Here is a 16,322-nt window from a genome sequence, read left to right on the forward strand (position 1 = left end):
AACTTCATAGTAGTAGTAAAGCTACCACTTTACTAAAACAACTGACTTGACTGGTTTTGACTTTACTGACTACTTTTTTTAACATTCGACTTGACGATCTTCTGGCAAAACGACTTAAAATTTTGTAAACTTTTCACGAAAAAACATTTTTTCCCGCCATATTTTACCTGACACTGGCCATGGTTAAAAACAAAGACTTAATATATAGGCTTATGGTTAAAAGCCGAGCGCCATATTATGTACAAAAAATGTCACGGATGTCATTTTGATAGGAGTATGTGTCACTGTCAAACTTTAAAAATGAGCGCGCGCATTGCTTTTGCTCGATCATAATAAAATTTCCAGCAGTTTTTTAATAAATAATAATACTTCATTATTGTTTATTATTATAATTTTGTGTGTTATGTGTAATTAATATTTTTTTTAATAATTTGTACTTCAAATACAGTAAGGTACAGTACTGAGGAGTAGGTATACTCATAATCCTCTTAATCGTGCCATGAAGTCCATGAAACACTAATTTTTTATTGATTAAAAAATTTCAGTAACTTTAAGATAGATATAATTATTGATTACAATAATTAGTAACAACTGCACAAAGTAATTATTTTTCACTATCAATCACTACTTGACATGCATTAACTATCCTTTTTTTATTTTACAGAGTTAAGAATAGCAAAAGGATAGTAAATGGCGAAACAAGTAGCAGAGGTCGAAATTCACGCGGCAGACTCACAGGAGCATGATGATGATGATATAGATATCAGTGTTGATCTCATTGATGATGGATTATATTTGGGTAAGCTCCTATTATGTTTCATATTTTCATTTTATGTACTATGTATATCTTTTCTACTTAATAATCGGTAAATGCCATCCTTAAATACAGTTATTATGTTAAAATATTCCAACAGTCTCAGACAGAATAAAAAGTTTAAATTTAAACAGTTAATTTATCATATTTTAAAGTCAAACTATGCTGCCACACAGTCAGTTGACCAAAAATATACCGAAAACCGGCTGTACAGCACCCAGCTTGGCCGGACATTTGTACAAAAAAGTCCTGCTATTGAATACTTAGAATCAGAACTCAGTGTAAGAATACTTTCATAATTTTCTGTTTTATTAAAACAATTTAACATACGATTTTACATTTTACTAGGACAAAACCTTCTAAAATTAGTAGATTTTCATATAAAATTATTAATTCAAAGCTCAACAAAAGCCAGACTCCTCTTAATTGTGGCCGGACACGCAATCAAAAAGCCTGACTGTGTCCGGTTTTATCCGGACGCCTGGCAACCCTACTAATAAATATACTTTAAATATTAACTGCTCAGTAGCATAGTTTTTTGTGTAAGTTGTAACAAAGTTTGCATGATATCTTGGCTTTCATTAATTTAACCAAAAAAAATATAAATCATAGAATAAGGACGTTACTATTGAATACAATGTTATTTTACAGGTAACCTGGCATGTGCTAGAGATCAAAAGGCTCTGGAATCATTAAAAATAACTCACATCTTGACTATAGATCTGGTTCCACTGCCCAGAAGCACTCTGGCAAGACCCAACCTCACATTCAAGTTTATCAAACGTAAGTTATGTGTACTGTGTACAAATTTTGGCCTAATGATAATATTATCACTAATAATCATTTAACTGTCTTGCACCAAGAGCAAAAAAGTGACTAAATAATAAACATTAAAAATATTTCTGTACTATACAATAATTTGTAAATTTGAATTTTTATATTTTTGTGATAACACATTCAATGTCTATAGTTTTTAAACAATTTATTTCAGTGGCTGATGTCCCTAAAGAAGATCTAATAAGTCATTTACCAGAAAGTATAGATTTCATCAAACAGGCCATAGAGAGTGGAGGCACTGTGCTGGTACATTGGTAAGTTTTCACTTTTAGGCTCTAGCCCATGTTGACCCTTAAAGCCCCATAAGAGCACCGGTGATCGCGACAACAATAGAATACTATAGCATTTCCAAGAATCCGCGATTGAAGGAAAAGAAAATACACCAAAAAAAGAAAAAAACTCTTAACTGTAAGTTAATTTAAAATAATGTTTTCAGCTACTTTGGAGTATCCAGGTCAGCTGCTGTGGTGATAGGATATATGATGCAGAAGTATGGTTTGTGCTACGAAGATGCATTTACACTGGTCAAAAGTAAGAGGAGATTTGTGGGCCCGAACATTGGGTTTGTGGCGCAACTGAGACTGTTTGGTCACATGCAGTATACAGTTAACAGAGATGACCCCAGGTTCAAACAATTTAGACTGAAAATGGCTGGCCAGAAACTTAAACAAGGTATGATTTGAGAATAAAATTAAAATTGACAGTATTGTTCTTGAAAGTTGTTAAATTCTTCAATTAGTTGCTATTTTGCTTGTTCACAAGTTGAGTGTCCAGAAATGTTTAATGCATATTGAGTCTTGAAAAGTATATTCAACATAATTCTATATAAACTATAAACTGTACACTACAATATTTTAAAATAACTAAGAGCTACAAAACCTATTGAAACCAGACAGTAAATCACTTTATGGTTTTCAATACAAAGCGAGGAAGTAATGAGCAGTTAATTTAATTTTCAGTAAAAATCCTACCTCAACTCTTTGCTGACTTAGTTAAGCCTGATCCTGGACTAATCAGGGAGCGGCCAGATCCAATAGTGTACAGGTGTAAGAAGTGTCGACGGATAGTGGCCAACCAGAGTAACATAATACCACACATACCTAAACAGGTCAAGATCGAGTTGGCCAAGAAGGGCATTAGACCTCCACCTAGTAAGTTGACCGGTCTGACTTGTGCGGAGAACGGACAGCTACTGATTGAGAAGTTGAAGAGTTTGGCCTGCCAGATAATGGATGGCGAAGAGAAGGTTATTGAGGATGCCAATGGTGTTCAGGAGGAAGGTTCTAGTCAGGTAAATAAACACAATTGAACTTCATGGAATGTCCATGAAGTCATGGAGTTCCTTTTAATTGGTGCTACATTACCTTAAATTTAATAACTGAATGTAAACTGTTGAATAAGCACAGATACAATTTCATTCAACATGCATTCCTTTTTCTATAAAATTATGAGCTGTACAATAAAACTGGAATCTTTGATAATAATATCAATTCGAAAGTTTGTGTTTCTGTTGCTTGGTCTGTACTATATCATGTTTGTAAGTTTGTTAAGGAGATACATACAGTCTTAGGAAAGTCACCAGGCCTCAAAGTTTCTTTATCTCTCATTAAATCTCTCATTAATTTTTTTAACAATAAATAAAGTTTTTCCCGAATACAGCTCGAAAAATTCCCGCGCGATAAACGAATTATTGCTCAAACGAAGTTAAAACATTTAGATCATATATAACCTCATAAAATGTATTATCTCCAGTTCCCAGACGGCTACACGGAGACGCACATGGTGGACGAGAGCGTGTCGCGCGACGCGAGCGCCGCCTGCCGCCTCATGTGGTTCGTGGAGCCGATGGCGTGGATGCGCGGAGTCACGTCGCAGCCCGGCGGCAAGCTGCACTGCCCGCAGTGCGACCACAAGATCGGGAGTTTCAGCTGGGTTATGGGTACGTGGACTCTCTGATAAAATATTCCAAGGAATCAGGGTCTGAAAAACATAGTAGCAGACCAGCGGGGCTAAAATGATAACATTTAGCAATTCCTCTCAATCAATTCAGCAAATTAATTGTCAAAACTGTAAAACTGACAAAAACAAAGCCCCGTAGTGAATACTATTACTGGTCTGTGATAGTAGTATAGTCGCAATATGTAGGGGTACTTTCTTGTAACAATGCACGCTTAGTTCTGCGGAGCTTGCGCCGGAGTATAAAGCCAAATTTTCCATGCATTTTTTTACGTTAAATATTCAGATATAGTCAGGTCATAAAAATGTTTTTGTTGTGTAGTTAGATGCAATTTTTATCAAACGATGGCCATTGAAACGTAAATGTTATTGCTATTTTTATTTTGCAGGAAAAAGACTTAATATATTATTTTTAACTTTATTGAAATACATTTTATGTACTTAAATGTCGTTTTCGCATTTCAGGTTGCAACTGTCCGTGCGGTCAGAAGGTGGCGCCGGCGTTCTACCTGGTGCCGTCCAAGGTGGAGTGGTCCAACATCGTGCAGAATGTGCAGATTACTGTTTAACTTTGTTCGGAACTTATTTCGTATTTTGTTATATCAGTCAGTGGCTATAAAGTTCTATCGCTTATTTATTAACTGTAGTCTGGTCGCGGGACAGAAAGAAGTCGATTGACCTATCTTGTCAATTGACAAATTATCTCTTTCATTGACAGTTCGTATTCACGCACACGTTATCAAGTCGGAAACAATGACAAAGTCAACACACTGAGTCAACAGCAAACATATTTTGCGTGCGCGCGTGAAGGAGGCAAGTATAGGTCAATCGCCGAATTTCTTTCTATCCGGCGACCCGACTCAAATACAGCGGGGCTAAAATGGTCACATTTAGCAATTCCTCTCAATCAATTCAGCAAATGAATTGTCAAAACTGTCAAACTGACAATGTCAAAACAAAAATACAGAAATGAATTGAGAGCAGAGTTGCATTTTGCGATTTTAGAAAAATGAATCATATTTTGATTCATATCATGATTCTTCAAAGCAACCATTTTAGCCCCGCAGGGTGTAACAAAACTATGTGATAATATTTTGGGGTGTGTAAGTGTTCCTTGTAGAGTTCACTGTGAAAGTAGCAGCGCTGAAAGACCAAAATTTTTTTCACTTTTGTATGGGCATGGGCCCGAGCGTCACGAGTTTCCCCATACAAAAGTGAAAAAAAAATTAGGTCTTTCAGCGCTGCAGTAGCAGCGCTGAAAGACCTGCGAAAGTATTCGCAGTTCTCTGTGAAAGTTCCTCTCTACAAGAAGCAGGTACACACCCTAAAGTATTTTGACTTTGACTAAAGGTGAGGGTAGGTAAGGAGTTTGGCAATGTATTCAACCGAGATTTGTTTGATTTATCTATGCGATATATTTTTATATTAACTGTTTGGACTATAAATAATACCTTTTTAAAGTATACTGCATTTATTATGAGTACTGATGCTTGTTAAGTTTATATAAGGGTCAAAGATGAAAAATGTTGATGTGTTAAAATAGCCCTAGAATATTTGTTTGTTCCAAAATATAAGTATAATAATTATTATTGTAAGGAATTATTTTATATGTTGTGTTAAAGTATGTCTTTGAATTTTAGCTTCTTCATAATAATACAGGGTGTCAAAAGACCGCTTCCGATAACTTCGTGGGGTTATTATAGGGCATGAGATATATCCATTGGTGCAAGAAATTTTCATGTAATCGCCAGTTTTTAAAATAGTCAAAATTTTCAACACGCAATGTATAATGCGTACAGTTAATGCGCGATAATATCGCCCGCCGCCAATGAATGAAACCCCGGGCCGAGCCGACCCCCCCGCGCCGCCCGCGCCGAATACCGCGCGCGCGGCTCTGCGCTAGTCATGAGTTAAGACAAAACAGCTGATCGTGGTGTGCCCTATACCCTAGCCCGTAGGTAGTGAATAAACCACCAATATTGTAATGATAAATTACAATAGTTTACACGATTTAACAAAATGTTACAATTTATTAATTACCGTTTCTCAGGTTTTTACTCAAAAATACTCAGTTTTTACTTCCGGCCAAAAAGGAAAAGAAATCATAATTCACATCCGATCATCATCCGATTTACACATCTGTAAAAATACATACACAGTTACCTACTGCACCTATCAATACCTATCAATGGAAAACATACGTGATAACATGTTCACTGACCTGTGATCAGCTGTCTGCTTTTATGAAATGCAGTTCGAACTGTGCTCCATGATCCATCTAACTCGATGTAGATTGCAGAGTTATTCAACACTTAACAAAAGTAATTTCAGGAGACATTCCAATTCTTTAAACACTTTTTATTCCACTGTTTAAACCGCACTATCGTCTATCGACGACGATGTTCACCTGTTCCTTAAAGCATCGCACATTCATCGGACGTATCTTGCCACGGCCCGTTATTAATTACAAACATAAAAAAAAATAGTTAACAATACACAAAACAAGCAATAATATGACATCATCTAAACGTAAAATTACAAAACTTAAACAAAAACGTCACAGTACCTACACCAGCACGGCGCGTGTTAGACAGCCGACTGAACAAAATTGAAGAAAAAACTTTGTAAAATAATAGGGATGTATCCCTGTGCAATGTGAATATTTTTAGTAATCGATAATTTTTTTATCGATAAATCGTATTAATTGTTTTACATACGAGTACGTATTGATTACTGTCAAACTAAAAATAAACAAATACCTACTCAATATTAAGAAAAGCGACAATAATTAAAAGTTATTTAATTAATTAGGTATTAAAGTATTTTAGACGCGCATAACGCGTACCACGGTATAACAATCACTTTATCACGGTAATGTAGGTATCGAATTTAAAAAAATGAGATGAGATCTACTAAATAATAGTTATAATTTTTATTATTTAATGGTAATTTAAATATCGACTAAATAGTATTGGATTTATAGGGTACAACACTTAGATTGTCCTTGAAATGGATTAGCGACACGTGCGTCGGGCACCTGCACAGCGGCGCGCTTTGTCGGCGCCGCGATCAAAGCAAGCCGCCGCGTTCGGTGTCCTTTGACTACTTCCGAAAGTCGATACACGACGAACATTATTTCAAAAATTAAAATAGATTTTTTAATTTAGTAGCCATTTGAGCATTGAGGTAATAGGTTGTTAGAGTTGTTAGGAGATAAGTTTGATTTTTTAACAATTACTTCAAGTATCAAAACGTGGTAGTATTGTGTAAAGTGTTAATAATTGATTATTATTTCAGTTGTAATAAAATACTTTGTGGTGTGATACATTTCGTTAACGAGAAGTTTTTTTGACGTTCTTGGTGGTGACTGGTCTTATTGCTTGGTGTTAAGGACTATTTTCAAAATGCATAAAGAAGTATGAACACTTGAACTCAACATTTTTCACGTAAGTTAATTGCCAGTTTTATGTATGAGGTTTTTTCGTGTATCATCTGTTATTTCGATTGATAAGTGACGATTGCGGATAAACAGTTCATCCGCATAGGTTTCGTTACTTACGATGAACTTTTTAACTAGTCTAATAATCTTAGAAGTTTGCCATACTGTCGTAAGTTGTTACACATGCACAGACAGTTACTTACAGTTTTCTACATGAGCTACCATTAAACTCTTAACACTGCAAGTAGCTTAGATGAGAGGTCAGAGGTCAGAGTTCTAAGTTCCACGTCATGGTGACCTTCATGGGTTTGAAATTGAAAAGACATACATTAGGGTTTCTGTGTGTTCTGTCGTAAGTCGTAACTCGTAGTGTATCGTCATTCGTCGCATACGACCTTTCGACTTAGCGTGCGTAGGGCGGAGCTAACAGCTGATTAACGCGGTCAACGTTCTCGGGTATGTACTCGGAACACGAGAACGTTGACCGCGCGCTTGCAAATGCTTATGGGGGTAAAAATAATAAAATTTAAAAAAATATTTTAAAATATTTTTCTATGTGGTTTATTATCATGTTTAAAGGGTTTTAATTATAAAAAAATAAAGAATAAAAAATAAAAAAAAATACATATTCGTAATCAGAAAATGTAGTATAATCATACCCCAAAGTTATCGGAAGTGCTCTTATTACACCCTGTATAACATCTACAACTAATTAAGTCTGATTCTCGGATAATAAAAGTACTTACCAAAATATATTTTTATGTAATATAGTAACTCAACGTTCTAAATGTTCTAGTATTTCAATCTTAACTGTCTTCGTATTATTCTTGATCTAGTTGAAACGGTCAGTCATTTGGATAATCGTGACTGACAACAGAAGAAAACTTTAAAGAAAAATCCGCTAGTTATAGAGTAAGAGCCAGCGACAGCCAAACTTTCGTCATTTTATAAGTTTATGACCCCTATAGAGGTAAGGGCGTTCGCTGCGTTAAGCGTGCGCCCGGCGCGGCCACCCGCGGGGCGTGCTTGTTTCATGTCACCCCATAGAGCAGCGCTGCGCGAGGTGGTTCAGCCGTCGCACGTGGCGCGTGCAGCGGTGCCCGCCCCGCGGGCGACGGGTCAACTATCTAGACGTGACAAATGGGCTGATTGGCTGACGCCTATGTACACGTCGGCGTCGTCGTCTATTGGCTTGGTAATATCAATAAAAATCCATAGGTATCGACTATGTGACTGTATGACGGTGACCGTCACGGGCGCCCGCGCCGGGCACACCCTAAAGTTGTCCAGCAAATATGGATTTTCGTTTAAGACTGGCCTTGGGCCTGTGGCTGCCCCTTGGGCCATTTATTAGCTTTACCAACGATTAACATCTTGATTAAGTATATCAGAAACGCCTAGAAACGCCTAAAAGAAAAAAAACTTGTAAATATAATATTTTACAACTCCAACAGGCGTCCTAGGCGTCCAATTGGCTGCCAATTCAACTAGATCGCTGCTACATCTATAAATCTTCCACAAATGTAAAAAAGCTCATTTTATGTCCTCCATATATACCAAGTAAAACCATGTAAAAGAATAATATTATGTGTGTCTGTTATTTAAATATGTTTTATGTTATGGATTTAAATTATATTATAATGTTGTAAATAAAATATTACATATTATCTTTATGTCTTTAACTGACTGATTATAGTAAATACAACATGTTGGAGCCATAGCATGCTTCCAGGGTCCAGTGATTAGAGATCACCGTCTTAGTTATATAACCATCTAGAATTTAAATAAAAACAGAATATTCCTTTGATTGGAGATTCTTGGAAATCTATTGTTGTCGCGGTCACCGGTGTCCTTATGGGGCTTGATGGGATAATAAATTCTCGCATGAGGCATTATTATGACCGCCTTTAGTACGAAACTCCGATACATCAACGTTTTGTAATAAATCAACGTAAACAATCTGTCATTCTTTATTGCACAGTAGACATAAATCGGTACCTAAGCAGGACCACTAGACTATCAATTTTATTGCGTAATATCACGTATTTTGCAATATTATTGACCGTCTAGGGTTAATATTGAACGCGCCCGGCTTTCAATCTTACTGTCCAATAAAATATTGCTCAATATTTGTAGGTCTAGGGGCCCGATAATACAACTGTCCCTTGTTTCTATATTCACGTGATAGCGGTGCCGTCTCTGCGCATGCGCGGTATGTCTGCGAGCGCGAGGCGGTGCGCGCGCATGAGATGCGTCTTGCGCTTCCAGCTGTCGACAAACGCGCGCGCGCATCCCGGACACTTGTACGGCAGCGCACCCGTGTGAGTGCGCACGTGACGCGCCTGGAAAAATAACATTTTCATCTAAAACATTGAAGAATATGACCAGCTACAGTACTTGTTAGCAAGACTCAATAAAGTAAGTTATCTCGGAACTCTCATGGGAAAATCAACTTGGAAAGCCAAAGGAATTTAGCATTTTTTATCATACTTGTGACACAGAGTCCCGAAAGCTCCGTCTAGTGGCCAGTAGATGTGAATGTTCCATATTCAAGAATACAGTTGTTTTGCATTTGTTTATTTGCCAGTTTAGGTAGTTCTTCAAACTTTTTTATCAAAGAAAGTTTCATCCAATGGTGACATACCAATCCACTAGCGTCAAAAAATCCTTTCCTGCAATGAGTGCAGACATGCGCGCGCGCATTGGCGTGCCTGCGCTGGTGGCGCCGCAGCGACGACGCGGCCGCCGCGCGGAAACTACACTCGCTGCACGCGTACGGCTTCGCACCCGTGTGTGTGCGCATGTGCACGCGTAGATTACTAGCTGAAATGAAATTAAAAGTATTAAGATTGATAAACAATAAGAAAAAAAAGTAAAATGTTTGAAACAAGCAAGACTATCTCGAGAGTCTTTTATCAAGACGTCACTCCTAATGATCCTAACCATAACTGATATTTAACCGATTCAATGCGGCGCACTTTTTTGAAGACTTTCAGTCGTGGCGGCATACAATTTTCTCGTGACACGTGAGCCGCGTCATACGCCATAGAAGTAGATGACACGGCTACCGTGTCACCCGCCACGTTCAAAAAGGTTTATTGTTTTTCTTGGTTTTTACGTGTTTATTAACTTAATTATTTAATTGAACCCGAACCATTGATGTTAACGGAAGGCTACATTGTTTTGAGTTGATTTCGAGTAGTTTCACTAAGTTTTAACCTGAAAATGGCAGGTAAGCGATTTTTTTATTCAGGTGTGCAAACCTTTTGTAGGTTTCAATGTTAGAAAAATGAGTATATTAAATAGATCTGGGTTTCCGATGTAAATTATACGTTCGTAGATAAATTTAAAGAAGTTCGTTGTTAAGTTTTTTTAACCGACTTCCAAAAAGGAAGAGGTTATACGTTCGGCTGTGGATATTTTTTTTATGTTTGTTCAACGATTACTCCGCTGTATGTGAACCGATTTTCAAAATTTTTCTTTTGTTGTATGGGGTATTTGTTCCGATTAATCCGGTTCTGAGTTGGTACCATGTTCACAAAAGTGGTGATGGTGATGATGATGGGAACCATGAGGAAATAAAAAAATATATGAACTAGCCAATTCCATACATGAAAACTAAGTTTTCTCGATATAATATTATATCGATTTTCGATAAATTTTATGAGCACGATAATTGGTTTCCAGTAATAAAGCTTATAGGTACAAGACCACTTTTAACCGCAGGGAAACGTTTTATTCCTATGGATAAGGAAATTTGCGGAAACAGTTAGAAATATTTTCGAAAGAAACGACTTATATTAAAACAAAAATCGTTAGTGGATTAGTAATACTTTGATGTAAACGCAAGTATTTTTCTACATTATCGTTTTAAAAAATTGCGAGAACTTGAAAGTCTAAAATAATATAGAATAATATGGGCTCCCAATTTACTTCTTTATTTTCTTAAAAGTTTACTACTAAAAAGCCCGACCGCACATTTTTCGAATTTCTGATCAGAAAAATATATTTTGACACGTCAGAATTCTGATAGCATGCGGGGTCCACAACAAAATGTATGAACAGAGTGCGTTCCGGCGGGGTCCAGCCGGCGTACGGCCGGGCTAAAAAAGAAGACAGTCCCTACTTTTTTCAATTCACAGAATATTCAGAAACGAAGCCTATAGGCTTGTTTTACGTGGAAAATTAAGACGGTTTTGTTCGGAGTAGAACCTTCTAAAGTGTAATTTGAGGGAGATACAATCGCTTTCTAAATGACACGACTCACGTGTCATACGCCACACGTTAAAAACCGATAAGACGCGGCTGCCGTGTAATCCGCAAATAATGCACCTTTTAAAAAAGGTTGACGGCTCCTACTTTTTTTCAATTCACAGAATATTCAGAAACGAAGCCTATAGGCTTGTTTTACGTGGAAAATTAAGACGGTTTTGTTCGGAGTAGAACCTTCTAAAGTGTAATTTGAGGGAGATACAAGCGTATTTGAAATGACACGGCTCACGTGTCATACGCCACACGTTAAAAACATGTATGACACGGCTCCCGTGTCATCCGCACTGAATGGGTTAATGACATTTATTATAATCACTGCACTAACTTACCTTGAGAGAAGCTCCATCCGCAGAAGGAGCACAGGTACATTTTTGTAGTCTCGTGCACTTTCATGTGACCTTTCAGTATGCTTTTCAATTTGAATCTGAAATGACAAACCATGTTACCAATTGTAGTGTATGTGCAGTGTATCTACATAGTAGATACTTAACATTGTCTCATAAACACCAGTAGTGGGGATGCAATCTATATAAGTCATTGTCAAGTAGAGTTTCAGTTGTATTGTGACAGTGACGGTGAATAGACGTGCGCTCCGCAGTGGTACTGGGTGTGTTAGTGAGCCAGTATCCCTAGGATTCTACACCAATGGTTTTTGATTTTTCCTTATGAATGAAACTTTGAATTATTTGATAAATTATTAGTTTTATTTACAAAAATATTAATAGCTCCAGGATTACGCTAACTCTATCCTTGTATATCAAGTGGCTTTTCAAATGTATCAGGTGCAAATTTTTATTATTGAAATTTATTTTACCTCATAGGGCACTTGTCACATCCAAAAGGTCTGACCTCCGAGTGGCCCCTCGTGTGTATGGTAAGTTGTTTTTTGCGCTTGAAACTCTTGCCACAGGTGGTGCAACTGAATTTCCTTTCATTCGAGTGACTAGCGGAGTGGTACGCTAGCTGCGATGGTCTAGCAAAAGCTACATTAAAAACACTCTTTTGAACATACATCAAAAATATTTTTTAAATTATTCCTTTGGATATATGTATAGTGAATTATTTTTAACTAGATGATGCCTACAACTTTGTTGCGCCAAAAATCGTTTATAACGTGGGAACCATATATATTTCCAGGATAAAAAGTATCCTATGGCCTTTCCTGGGACTCTAAGTATCTCCATACCATATTTCTACAAAATTGGTTCAGCGGTTTGGGCATGAAGAGGTAATAGACAGACACACATTCAGAATTTTAATATTAATATGGATAATAAATTTTGTGCTATAATAATGTTACATTTTTAATAACTATTCCACTTACATTTTGGGCACTGTGTGCATAGATATTTATTACCAGCATGCTCTTTGTCCATGTGTTTGTTGTACCAGATTTTGGATGTGAAAGCCTTTTTACAAAGTGGGCACACATTTTTCTTTGTTTCATTTTCTAATATAGGATCTTTTTTCTTCTTCCCAGTATCTAAAATAACTGAAGTATTTATAATACACTCTATCTTCTCTACAGTTTCTGGTTCATTACTCTGTTGTATATTTTGTGTATGGGCAGTACTGTAATCTTGTATACAAGTATCATGCTTGAATTCATTGATACCAATGGATAGTTTATAATCTGGCAAAGTCAGCTGTAGCTTGTTTTGATCTTTGTACTCGGTTTTGGACACCTCTCTCTCGACTATGACACTGGTCTCACTTCTGGAGGCGATATTTTTCAATGTGGCATCAACATTTTGCGCTCTCTTGATAAAAGTGTAGCTGGACTCAATTTTAATTATGCAATCGTAGCAAAACTGCTTGGGAAGTTTTTCTTCATTCTCAATCTGTTATTGAAGGCATAAACAAATAAAATATACAACTTTAATGTTCTGACAACCGTAAAGCATCTTTAAAATGAGGTTTTTTATTTAATAACATTACATTCATTTTGTAAAGTTATTACTTGCTTATAACAAGATACGCACTGTTTTTACAATGCATTGTCCTTTCCAGTTCTAGTTCTTTATATTATATATCAGACACGTACTGAACATTGTAAAACTATAACGTCTTTAAACACAGTATGGAATAAAGATCTTTCAATTAGTAATAGAGTAAAAGTATATTATTTACCACTAAGTTAGTGCAGTAGCTAAACATTTCCACAGCTTTGGTATCGAAATTTTCTCTCTCCCAAGATGCAACTTCTTTCATGCAACTACGGCACAACCCCGATATATTCCCAAAGTTAGTATTCATTATGACTATTTTAAAATCTGAGATTGTAATCTTATTTTTACAATAAAATATAAAATATTATCAAAGTTTTTTTTTTTTTTTTTTTTTTCTTCTATTTTGGCAACTTGACACAAAGGATGCGTATTGTGCCACAGACAGGGTAAAAAGGTAAGGAACGGCGGAAGGAATAAAAGGAAACGGAATTTGGAAGAAAGTTAATTAAAACAGTGTGGTAAATAATTAAATTCTACAATAAACTAAATGACATATAACTTATTCTAAATATTAATATTATTTAATGTTAAGTAATTAGATATACAATTATATACATATTTATCATTGGAAGCAAGTAGTATATTTACAGAAGTAGGAAATGGAATAGGGATTAAAGACAGTTTATTATACAGTTGGGAATGATCATGGAGGGAACACGATAGGATAATGTGGTTTAAGTCACCTACTTCTCCACAGTCACATAAATCATCATCTTTAACGCCAATTCTCCTAAGATGCGTTGGAATGCACATATGACCCAGTCTCATCCGAATAATTGATGTTGTTATATTTTTAGAGAGGAATATTTTAGAAAACCAGGGCTTAGTAGGGATCTCTGGTTGAATTTTACGATACTGTATAGCTTTTGTTTGACTACTCAAGGCCCACGACTTATTCCAAGATTTCAATAGGGAACTCCGTGCCAGAGCAGCCAAATCATGCGCATAATTATTAAAAGGGAACAAATCACCACTGAAAACAGCCTCTTTTGCCAATTTGTCGGCAATTTCATTGCCAACAATTCCGCAATGGCTAGGTATCCATATAAATGTTATTGAAAAGCCTTGAAGTTTACATTGATATAGAAGGTTTCTAACTTGGACAATAATTGGATAACAATTTTTTGATTTAAAAGGAAATTTAATCAGGGATTGTAGAGAGCTTAAAGAATCTGTAAATATTAGAGTCTCTTTAAGCCTGCCAAGTAAAATATACTCAACAGCCTTAAAAAGGCCGTAACACTCTCCTGTAAAAACAGATGTTTCAGGCGGAAACTTTACTTTTTGTACAATATTATATTGTAAATGGTAGACACCAACTCCAACACAACTATCTGTAGTATCCTTAGATGCATCTGTATACATGTGGTGGTAACCCTGCCAATTGTTATTCGTGATGTACTTAAATATATTGTTAGCAAAATATGTATCTGTTTTTTGAATGCCAATGTCAAGTCTAATATCTGGCACAAGCGTTAGAGCTTCATATACTGAATCAAATAATGGAAAAGTTTGAGAACGAAAAGTGGGGGCGTCAATTACTAAGAATTTACGATAACTAGTAAGAAGTAAGGGATGAGATTTATGATGCCAGTATTTATTATTACTATGACACAGTTGAAATAAAGTTCTAAGTTTTGGAATTAAGGGATGATTTTTAAATTGATAACAACGAACAAAATATTTATCCGCCAGATATTGTCGACGGAGTTGAAGAGGAGGTTCGCAACATTCCAACTGAAGTGCGTTTATTGGAGATGATCTCATAGCTCCGCAGATTATACGCAAGGCTTTCGCTTGTATTTTGTCCATTTTTTGTAGACCAGTTACGCTACACGGCTCCAAAAGAAAAGTGCCATAATCTAGGACACTCCTAATTATTGCATTATAAATTAATTTCATAGTAAATGGATGTGATCCCCACCAGACACCAGATAAACACCTTAACATATTTAGAAGCCGCTCACATTTGGAACAGATGTAATCGATGTGTGCGTTGCCATTTAATTTTCCATCTAAATATAGCCCTAAAAATTTGACTTTGTCTTTAACGGGAATTGGCACTCCATCATAAATAATAGTAATAGGAGGAGGCATACGCATACGGGTAAATAAGACGACGGAACTTTTATTGATGGACAAGTCTAAGCCATGCTTGTCCATCCAAGATTTTAACTGTTTCAAAGCGCTAATAAGATCTCTACATGCAATATTTATCGAACTATTGATTACATAAATAGCCTTGTCATCTGCATATTGAAGTAATTTTATGATACTTAAATCTAGACAATTTTCTAAGTCGGATGTGTATATATCGTAAAGTAGTGGACTTAAGACTGACCCCTGAGGAATGCCTTTTCGAACAGTTCTAGTTTCCAAAGAGTTATTTAAAATTATTATTCTTTCTATTAAAATATTAATAATGAAATTTACTAAAATTAAAGGCAAACCAAATTGAATTAGCTTTTCCTTTAGGATACTTATAATAATATTATCATATGCAGAATTTATATCCAAAAAAGATGCAACAACAGATTTATTTTCTGTGAATGCTGTGCGTATATCTGTGGTTAATATGGCAATATTATCTATGGTACCTCTACCTTTGCGGAATCCAAACTGTGTATTCGAAAGGAGGTTATGTTTTTCTACAAACCATTCTAGTCTGTTTTTCGCTAAATGTTCCGCAATCTTTAATAAGACAGAGGATAGAACAATGGGTCGATATGATGTAGCCAAAGATGGGGGTTTGTTGGGTTTTGGTACTGGAATAACTTTTTGTTTTCTCCATGAAGTGGGTAAATTACCAGTTATTAAAATTTGGTTTATTAACTTGAGGTAGTATTGTAAAATTTCCTCATCAGCATGTTGAAAGAAAGAATATGGAATGCCATCTAAACCGGGAGAAGAATCTTTTAAGTTTTGTACTACCCCTTTTAACTCTTCTATTGTAAAAAGCGAATTTAGGTCTTCAAAATTTACATTTTGTAAAGGA

At 36.0% G+C, this 16,322-nt stretch overlaps 2 protein-coding genes across 2 annotated transcripts; one reads left to right on the forward strand and one right to left on the reverse strand.

The window, feature by feature from the left end:
• The first annotated feature begins 414 nt into the window (after positions 1-414).
• On the forward strand, positions 415-4,507 carry LOC121729792 (dual specificity protein phosphatase MPK-4-like). Its single transcript, XM_042118417.1, has 8 exons — positions 415-452; positions 655-799; positions 1,466-1,597; positions 1,806-1,905; positions 2,088-2,323; positions 2,611-2,942; positions 3,404-3,590; positions 4,073-4,507. Exons 2-8 carry the CDS (start codon positions 691-693, stop codon positions 4,174-4,176), a joined length of 1,200 nt encoding a protein of 399 aa, XP_041974351.1. The 5' UTR covers positions 415-452; positions 655-690; the 3' UTR covers positions 4,177-4,507.
• Positions 4,508-8,998: 4,491 nt separating this feature from the next.
• On the reverse strand, positions 8,999-13,637 carry LOC121729382 (zinc finger protein 771-like). The gene is made up of 6 exons (XM_042117874.1): positions 13,449-13,637; positions 12,643-13,159; positions 12,133-12,301; positions 11,648-11,742; positions 9,691-9,869; positions 8,999-9,388 (listed from the first exon to the last, which is right to left on the reverse strand). Exons 1-6 carry the CDS (start codon positions 13,572-13,574, stop codon positions 9,224-9,226), a joined length of 1,251 nt encoding a protein of 416 aa, XP_041973808.1. The 5' UTR covers positions 13,575-13,637; the 3' UTR covers positions 8,999-9,223.
• Positions 13,638-16,322: the final 2,685 nt, after the last annotated feature.

This window comes from Aricia agestis, chromosome 8 (genome assembly GCF_905147365.1).
Source record: "Aricia agestis chromosome 8, ilAriAges1.1, whole genome shotgun sequence".
In the NCBI taxonomy this organism is placed as follows: domain Eukaryota; kingdom Metazoa; phylum Arthropoda; class Insecta; order Lepidoptera; family Lycaenidae; genus Aricia; species Aricia agestis.